General features: G+C 44.3%; 1 protein-coding gene across 1 annotated transcript in view; it reads left to right on the top strand.

Moving 5' to 3' along the window:
- AGBL1 (ATP/GTP binding protein-like 1) overlaps positions 1–9,648 on the top strand; it is a 369,489-nt gene that overhangs the window by 85,097 nt on the left and 274,744 nt on the right. Inside the window, 2 exon segments of the mRNA XM_009335232.1 lie at positions 6,222–6,285; positions 7,600–7,746. Of these exon segments, the coding sequence (XP_009333507.1) occupies positions 6,222–6,285; positions 7,600–7,746 (211 nt within the window).

Consider the following 9,648-nt stretch of genomic DNA (forward strand, 5'->3'; position numbering starts at 1 on the left):
AAATGGGGTGCTAGCCATGCCTCACAGGGGTGTGCAGGAGCCAGCGAGAGGGACTTGTCTCTAAGGCTTGGGAACAGGAGCAAGAACATGTCAAGACCACGTGTCTTGTTCTGGGAGGCCCCTTGGCTGCCCTGTGTACAGTTTGAGGGCTACGTGATCCCACACAGCTGCGAACGCCTTTCTTGCAGGATTAAAGAGGTCACTTAGGACACTACCCGAGCAGCAAGGTCCTCCTCTCTGAGTCTTTAAATAGCCCCTTTCCCTTCCACGTCTCCTTTGAGTTTCCTGGCTTGCTCAGGCCTATCCGACTCCTCAGCAGAGGAAATCCAGATTAGGCCAAAGAAATGCACTTGCTCTTTACCACAGAGGATGGCAACGTCTGTGGTGGTGCTGAGGACATTTGGACGGTGTTTTGGGAGCAGGGGCAACAGGGCCGTAACTTCTTGGGATCCTTCTAAAGCTGGATGATGGTAGTATTGTAACAAAGTGCTTCAGTAATAACAGAATTCAGGCTGTAATCACTTTAATTTGAACACCCCCTTATTCTGAGGTTGCCTAGTAATATTTCAGAGATCCCTGAACCCTTTTTTTCCCCTCAGAAATAATGATTTTTTTTTTTTCTAAACCTCCATGTATCCAATACTGTAGGTAATAACCTTCCAACGAGAAGAAATCACAGTTAGCTGGCTGAATATTGAGGCTGAGGATGGGAGCACACAGACAAGAAACTCTCCAGGGTATTTTGCTCTCTTATTTAAATGTGAATTTTTAGCTCCAGTTAAATTAGAAAAAGCAATTTACTCTGACAAGGCACAGAACATAAGGCACCAACCCTGGCTTCACAGTTATTGTAAGGCTGGATAGTTAGCTGTGGAAAGAAGATATCCAGCTGGCAAATCCATAATGCCAGCGGTGAGCGGCTGTGCCCAGCATTTGGGTCTGGTATGCACCTCTACCTCGCTGGCGGCAGAACATTGGGAGAGGAGTCTCCGATTTAAGCATTAATACAGTTATTAGCAGCCTGATGGTTTCTAGAGGTCTCAGGAGAGAGTGAGGACTAATGCTGCTCGGCCCCTAACCTAGTCTTGATTTTAGCTGGTATTAATTTTGCACCAGGATTTCTCTTCAATAGGCTTTGAGTGCAGAGTGAGAAATCTTGCAGATGCAAGTCTCATTACACACACAGTTAGGCTTCTAACTGCTGCTATTTGTATAAGCAAATTTATTAAGAGTAAGAGAAGAAAGAAGGATGTATTTTGAACACGTCAAATCCTGCGTCCCTATTCAGAAACAGGCTATTTAAAAACAAACACACAAGCAAACAAACAAAGAGAAAAACCCTGGAACTGGATATCCTATTCCTTGGTCTCTCTAAAAAGAAACAGGTCTGGAAGTTTGTTAGCCCAGTGCAGCAATAATTTTCTTTAAAAACAGGCCTTTTTGTTTTGTTTTGTTTTGTTTTTTTTCATAAGCAGTCACACAGCTTTGTGAGACTACACTCAACAGTAAATTTAATAGCAGTATTGGTAGAAATCATGTTATGCAATGTCTTGCAGGAGTGACTTCTTTAATTTTTCATTTATTATTTTTGCGAGTGGAATAACTGCTTTGTATTTCTTTCCCCAAATAAAATACTTATTAGTAAATATTGCGCTGCACAGATTAACGCTGTTTGATTTCTTTCTGGGCATCCTCCTTTTTTCAGCATTAATGCTTAGACTCACAGCAAACACTCTCAGAAGTTTCCATTGCTCATTTGGAGAAATACTTGCCTTTGGGCAGAAGACATGAAAGCCCAAGAGCTACACAAGAGACTGAGTTTATAGGAAGTCTTTGTTTTAAACCAGCGCTAAAAGGGGAACTGCACTGATAGCTGCTGTCCTTCAGGTGAGAGAGGAAAAATCCCACCTCTGTTGGGTCTTCAAATCTGGCAGAAATAATCCCAGGAGAATTCCCTGACGAAATGAGATTACCTGTTACTGTGGCTTAGTTGAAATTTTATAATCTTGTCTTGAGTAAATAGCAGCTTGTCTTGGCGTGTTCCCAAGAGCAGGACAAGGAGACAGGAACTCCTTCCCTGCTTAATCGTGGGTCAGCAAAATAACCTGGGCTGCCAGTCAGAAGGATCTTGGGATCAAGCTGTTGTCCTCCAAACCCAATGTCACTAACTAATCTCTTGCTGTCTGTAATGTATCAATGACTGTGTGCTGGGGTATTTTTTTATTCCTGGCTTTCTCCATCCTCCTGCTGTTTATCTATGACGAGCTTCAGCCAAGCTAACCAAAGCCCCGGTGTTTCAGGGATTAATTCCCAGAAAAAGCTCAGGGAGGAACTATCAAGCGGGAACTGATTAAATGCGTCTGAACTCAGCCCTGTGATACTCCCGGTTGGGTGAGAAAGACAGCAGGCTTTTCTGAAGTAAGGCTAAGATGAGGGGTTCCGGTCAAAACCTACAGCCATGCTTGATATTTTAAGTGATTTTTTTTGCTACTTTAGCCTTTGTCCAGCTGCAAGCGGTGAAAGGCAGCTACAAGCTGTTGTTAATAAGTAATGATTTGGCTCTGACTTTAAATCCTTTTAGTGAAATCCTGCAGGAGGTTTGTGATTTTGTAACCTAACTTGAGCCTCTGGGAAGTTTTCTCTGTTCTCTTTCCACCTGTATACCATGAATGCATCTTCATTAGTCTGTGCGTGTATAGATGTTGTATCTAACATTCGTAAGTGCTGGCAGGAATGGAAAATATTTAGCAAGAGGAATTTTACTTCTCTGTTTGCTTACGGTTTGTTCTTGAACCGTCAAACATATCTTTCAATAAAAATAACTAATGTGTTTATTTTAACCAGAGCTGGGTAAGTAATTTGCATTAAAGAAATTACTCTATTCATCTTTTTTAGATCCGGCACAAGTTGTGATTTTCTCATTTGTACTTACTGTTCAAAAAGATTTACTGAATATTTTTTATGAATGAATTTGTTGGCAAGTCATCCACAAACAGTTTGGTGTGAGTATTAATTTAAACAATTGATTCTAAAGGATTTCAATGTCCAAATATCTTTGATGACTTTGAAAATCTCAAGCTAATTAGTCAAAATCTGAGCTGTTTCTTTTCAACAGGCAAGTTGCCATCTTGCAAGACAACAGCAACTTTAGGGATGTTTTTTCTGTATTGTCTTGCTATTATAAATTGGAGTTGTGTTCTTCCGCAGTATTCTGTATTATTCAGTGGTGCCACTAAAGTTAGTGGGAAATATGTTAGAATTTGTAATGGGACTAGGGTTTTATCCCCTGTTTCAGCAAACACACAACTCATCCAATTCCCTCACTAGTGCGCTGGAGGAAGGGGAACAATGGGGCACCAACACAGAGTTTTAGTGTTAAAATGTCAAAAGTAAATACTCAAAAATATTTGGCAATATCACCCAGCTCTAATTTGCACATTTTAAAGGTTGATCTTTCATGTGTCCTCAAGTTCCTTGTTCGCCTGAGTCCCTGGTTAAAGAGCATGGAAAGTCAGAGTATATCTTATGTCATCACTATTTGTGTTAATGGCTTAGGAAACCCACAATCCAATCAGTTAAAATAAACAACCCAGTGTAATAGGAGCATAAATCAATGAAGACTTCATTACTGAAACCTTAATGTGTAATCCATCCACCTACAGAGGAAAGAGATACTGAGAGGCAGCAAGACAAAACCAGAGGACAGTCTGATTTAGGCAACCCTGATATTTAAAAAGATGCTGAGAACAGTAACTCTCCCTGGAGTCAGTAAATTCGGTGGATACTCATCACTCCTGACAGCCAGCCCCTGACTATTAAGTCCCTATGCTAAAAAATGCCAAGAAACTCTTGGGAAGAGAGCTCTGATTGCTCTTTTTTTGCTCTGGGAGACTTGAGACAGCTCAGGACTGTGGACTAATGAACAAAGACATGAATTAGCAAGATTGACATATGACTAAAACTATATGTGTTACCTAGAAGTAACGGTATTCAGAACTGCTCTTACCCTGCTGCAGACTTCCCTCTCTGTGTGGTCCTTTGAGCCAGTAACATGAATTTGGAGCCCTTCTCTAAGATGAGGGTGGCAATACTTGGTGAACCGAGAGTTACTCGTTTTAAAGTAACATATTAAAGCCACGTATTCTGTTTGTCTTGGCTCTGAAAGAAGCAGTAATCCTATCATACCGAGCCTTTTGATTTCAACACGGTTCATAAAAGGGCTGAACTTTTATGTTCAGTGCAGAGATGCCTGCTTGTTGAGTTAATGTAGTAATGAATAGAAACAGCAGGCTCTCACTGTGGGCGTGGACCAGCTCTGGGATGGGGATGAGACATGCACTTTTCCTGTGGATTTTAGCTAACAACAAAGGTAAGGTGAGTCTTTAGAAAGGCGGCAGTGCTCACAGACCGTCCTCCCCTGAGTCCCCCGTTTCAGAAGTGATTCTCTGCCTGTTTGCTCCAATCTCTCATCCTCACCTGACTCCTCTTTCTTTCTTCCCCTTCCCCTGACCACATCTTGTTCTTTTGTCTCACTCGTCCCTGTTGCTCACTTATGCCAGCATGAAATGTGTGTTGAGCAGTTAAAGTTTGGTAACACTGGTAATTGACCAAAACCAGTACGATGAGAATTCTGGTTTTCAGAGGTCTGGAGTTTGTTTTTGTTAATAATTATGATAAAAAAAGAGATCTAAGAATACATAATGTTAAGGATACAGAAGTTAGGAAACTTCAGCACTGACGTAGGTATTGCATGCAGAAGACAGCACATGTAATTTGCCAATACAGAAGGAGGTTTGGTTGAAGGGGGCCGCTGAGCATCCTGCAGGAGTTCTGTGACAGAGGTGGAAACCTGATTCTCCAGGCCGACAGTCACCTGCTCTGACCGTGAAGGCTGACCATTTTCCTGCTTCATTCCCATCGCTCACTCAATGCATACCCTCCCCAGCTATAACAAAGGAGGAGGAGGAGGTATGATGCGCAGCTCCCTAATTAGCTACACAATCCTCAGTAACATGTCAGCTTGTGCTGTGACTTTAGCAGGGATCCACTGGAAAAAAAAATGTCCATTTGTATTAATAGTCATTATTACAGATCTGAATTAGATTTCCCTAATAGTCTTTCTAGAGTTTCTTTTTGCTAGGTGTTACTTCTTACTTCCTTGTCTTAAATATTCAGTTGCATAATGTTAAGTATGTCAGGGAATGGTTGAATCAGTTTGGCTGGTAAAATGATCCCGTGTATCCAGAATACATACTAGTAGGTCAAGTTTCTGAAGCACTTCAACATTCAGGAATATAGGAACCATATATTTGTAAGATATTATCTTATTGTAATAATTTAACGGGAGATAAAGTGATTCTGTTATAGTTTATGTGATCCTGAGGTTCTTCAGGAACAAGGCTACACAAATGCAAATTTTCTATTATATTGGAAATTTGTATTGTGTTGTACTGTATCTGTACAGAAGAGATCTAGAACTTAACCCAAATCCCTCATACAGCAATACAGACTGGTGATTAATTCTTCCATCTCAGCAGTCAAATCTGGTTGTAGGAGGATTAAAGAAGGGGTCTAGTGTATCACATAGATAGATGGTAGATATTACGTGTTTCCTTCTCCTCAAATACAGTAGATCTTATTTCCTCTAGTGCAAAATTTAAAGTGAATCTAAAGCTGAATGTGTGATGTCAAGGTGTGGTCCTTACTTGGTCGTGATTAAAAATAAGTTTAGGGCATCTTTCTGCTCTCCAGATTCCAGGCACCCATGTGGTTGTAGCTGCAAAGCTGCAAAGACAGGGGAATTTTCTTGTAAATGAGATTACTATAATTTAAAGATATTCTTCTTCAACTGCCAGTAATAAGGGATGCTGTCATGGAAAACCACCCCACATTTAACATTTCTGTGTGATACAGAATTTCCTCAACTTTGAGGTAGCCAGACTGAACCAAAAAAGAGATGTAATTTAGAATTTAGATGTAAATTCTGCAGAAATGCTACTGTGTATTAAATATTGTGTAGTATGATCAGTATGTCTGTCAGAGGCTTTTAAAATGTGTTGTCAATATGGTTCCACATATTCACTGGCCAGATGCCACAAAAAGTATTCAGTATCCAAACAAGGATCTCGGTGCCTCTGCACTGCATGATGCACTGCAGCCCTGTGTAGCACGAAGTTCACTGTTCTGAATTGATCCCTAAATTTGGTGTGTTTCCATTTCAGAGCTCCTGTGACAAGGATGTCACCCTGAATATTCTCAGTGTCCTCACTGACTTGCTGTCTCTGGGTAAGGAAGCAAAGCTCTGGGGCAATGCCTGTGGGCTAGGGGCAGAAAGGGGGGTTCTCAAATAGGTCAGGGAATTCATACCTGCATAAACTTGGCCAGGTGTTTGCAAGGTGAACAAAACATGAATTGTATCTATAGATCAGCAGTTCTTACTCCTGTGTTTGGAAAACTGAGCTTTTTCGGTAAGTTAAAGAAAAAAAAAAACCAAAGAGAGAAAGTCTCAATTTTTTTTAGTTTAACAGATGCCTGTGAGTTTCAAAGTATTTCATAATCCCTGGCAGTTAACCACTGGAAATGTTCACCAGTGCCACTGGAGAGAGGGCTGTGAGACAGAGAGAGGAGCCTGACTTCCCAGAGCACAGGGACTCTATAATGGAGAGAGTTCAGCATCTGCCCAAAAGGCACCTCCACCTTGGCGTTGCAGGGAAGGCACGTTGCTGCATGTGCCTGAGCCACGTGAAAAAATAAGTGAATTGGCAAAAGAACTGAAAAAATAATTTTCTTTTCCTTCCTGCTCCACCTCAAAAATATCATTTGCTAAACAATTTTCAACCCAACCGAGCTGCTGGGCTGCGGGGGCTGCATCGGCAAGTGCTGGAGCCTCCTGCGTTCCCCACTCCTTGGAGCCCCACCGCAGACATTGCCTGTCCAGCTGGGCCTCTCCTTTGAAGCCCTGCAGTGCTGTTCCTCAGCTAGATGGAAGGATTGCCTACATGGAGGATAGGAGGTACTGGCTCCCCTCCAGGAGCTGAACGTGTGGCTTCCTCCAACCATGGAGCCTGAAGTTGCTGCCAAAGTTGCCCATGGATCAGTTTGTTGACACGGTAGGGCTCACAGGATTAGTGTGTGGTTTCTTTGGAGACCTAGATTTGTTTGAAAGCTGTCTCCAAAGCTTCCCTAGGATTCCTTTTCATTTGGCAGAAGCCCGTTGCAGCTCTAGTCCTTTGCTTGTTTAATTTCCAGTATCTAAGAAAAGATCACTGAGCCTTCTGCTCCTTTGAAACCTGTTGGCGTCTCTGCTTATTCCTCTCTGCCACATTTCAATGCACAATGAAAAAATTCTGCAGGATGTGGGTTTGTATAGATAACAACTGCCGGAGCAAGAGGCAGTTTTACCATGCAGCCATTAGCCACGTCTCCAGGCCAGGGGCACTTGAGATCCACGGTCAGTTCTGCAAATGCCCTTGGGTTCATAGCAATAAAACACTGTTGGAAGGCCATGGGAGCTTTGTGTACTCCATGCGGGGTGAGGGTTTGGATAGCTGTGGTTCAGGGAAGGGGTGCTCTGAGCAGAGTATCTCCTCTTTTCCCCAGGGACCGGCCGGCGAATTCACTATGTGATCAGCAAAGGGGGCAGTGAGACGCTGCTGCAGGCTCTTGCCGCCGCTGCCAGGACCGATCCGCCCGACCACAGCATCCTCCTGCCCCTGCTTCGCCTGCTGGCCAGGGTTGGCCAACGAGGTACTGCTGAGCGGTGGGGGACTTCTTGGGTGTGGGGCTCAAAACTAACGGACAGCCCCAGCAATAATCACCACTGGGATGTGCCTGATAGACAGCTGTGAGTTTATTTTTGGGGTGTGCCACTTGTCTGTGGTTTGGCCAGGTAGAGGTCCTGCAACAAGGCAGGGAAAGCGTACATGCGGATAGAGCTGCTTCTTACACAGGTTTCATCCATGTTCTGCCTTGGGTTGGCCTTGTGGCTGAAAGCCCCCCTAGCAGAATTATTTTTTCCTTAACCTAAACAAAATCTTAAAATATTATTTCTCTTTGTTGGCCCAATCCGCAGCGGAGTGGCAGATCTTGGCATACGGAGGGGTTTCCTGAGGCAGGAAAATGCCAGGGCAGCAGAGAGACCCACCAGGAGCCAGTAGCTCTCATGAGAGAGACTGGTGGAACCATGCTCTGTCCCCCCTGAGACAGAACCAGGAACATCCACCAGAAAAAAACCAAGATCAAGGGGATCCTGTATCCTCTCCCGCCAGGCTGAAGGCAGTAGCTTAAAGGAAAGGAGTGAATGGAGGCAAGTCCGTGCTTGGGGTGGCAGGTGAACCCCCTCCTTGCCCACCTTGCCTTCCCAGGTGCCTCTGTACAACAGGTATGAGGCTCTGGATGTGGAAGGCCACCAGAGGTGTTGCTGAAGTCAGAAAGGCCTACCCCCTGTATCACAACCACCTCCACAAGGAAGAAAAGACGACTCCCTTCTGAGGGGAACAGAGGATCCAATATGCCTGACAGACCCTCCTCTTAGGGAAGTTTGCTACCTCCCTGGGGCCCAGGTTAAGGACATCACTAGGAAACTTCCTAGCCTGGTGCAGCCCTCAGACTACTATACATTATTGCTTTTCCATGTGGGTGGCGATGAAGCCACAACGTGTAGTCCAGGGGCAATCAAAAGAGACTTCAGGGCTTTGGGGTGGTTGACAAGGGAATCCGGGGCACAGGTAATATTTTCCTCTATCCTTCCAGTTATGGGCAGCGATATTGGAAGAAACAGATGGACCCAGTCTATTAATGCATGGCTCTGTGGCTGGTGCCATCACCAGAATTTTGAGTTTTTCAATAATGCTATGGTCTACACAGCACCAGGCCTGCTGGTGTTGGATGGGGTTCATCTTTCTCAAAAGGGGAAGAGGGTCTTTGCTCATGAGCTACCAGGGCTGACTGACAGAGAATTAACCTAGTCTTGAAGGGGGAGGGGGATAATATCAGGCTAGCCCATGACAAGCCATGGGATGACACGCCGGGGTTAGAGGGACAGGATGCTAGCAAGCGCCTGTTGCTCTGAGATATGCTGGATACACTGGAGCACACTTGAAGTCTTACAGAGAGGAGCCAGGGGTTCCTGAGGTAATAGGACCCAACAAGGAAACACTGATGAAATACCTCAAAGGAATTAATGGGTGTTCCTCTAAAAAGGTGACACAGCCAACAGCCCATTTGAAGTGCCTCTACACCAGTGCACACAGCATGGGCAACAAACAGGAGGAGTTGGAAGCCACTGTGCTGTTAGAAAGCTACGACCTAGTTGCCATTACTAAAACTTGGTGGGATGAATCCCATGACTGGAGTGTGGCTATCGATGGCTACAAGCTGTTCAGAAGGGACAGGAGAGGAAGGAGGGGTGGAGAGGTTGCCCTCTATGTCAAGAAATGGATAGAGGGTGAAGAGCTGTCTCTGAAGTATAGCCACGAGCAGGTTGAAAGCTTATAGGTAAGAAACAGAGACTGAGGCAACAAAGGGATCCTTGTGGTTGGTGTCTCTTACAGGCTGCCTGATCAAGGGGAGCCTATTGATGAAGCCTTCTTACTCCAGCTACAGGAGGCATTGTGCTTGCAGGCTCTCATCCTGCTGGGGGACTTCAAC

Source organism: Pygoscelis adeliae, unplaced genomic scaffold, assembly GCF_000699105.1.
Source record: "Pygoscelis adeliae isolate BGI_AS28 unplaced genomic scaffold, ASM69910v1 Scaffold21, whole genome shotgun sequence".
Classification (NCBI taxonomy): domain Eukaryota; kingdom Metazoa; phylum Chordata; class Aves; order Sphenisciformes; family Spheniscidae; genus Pygoscelis; species Pygoscelis adeliae.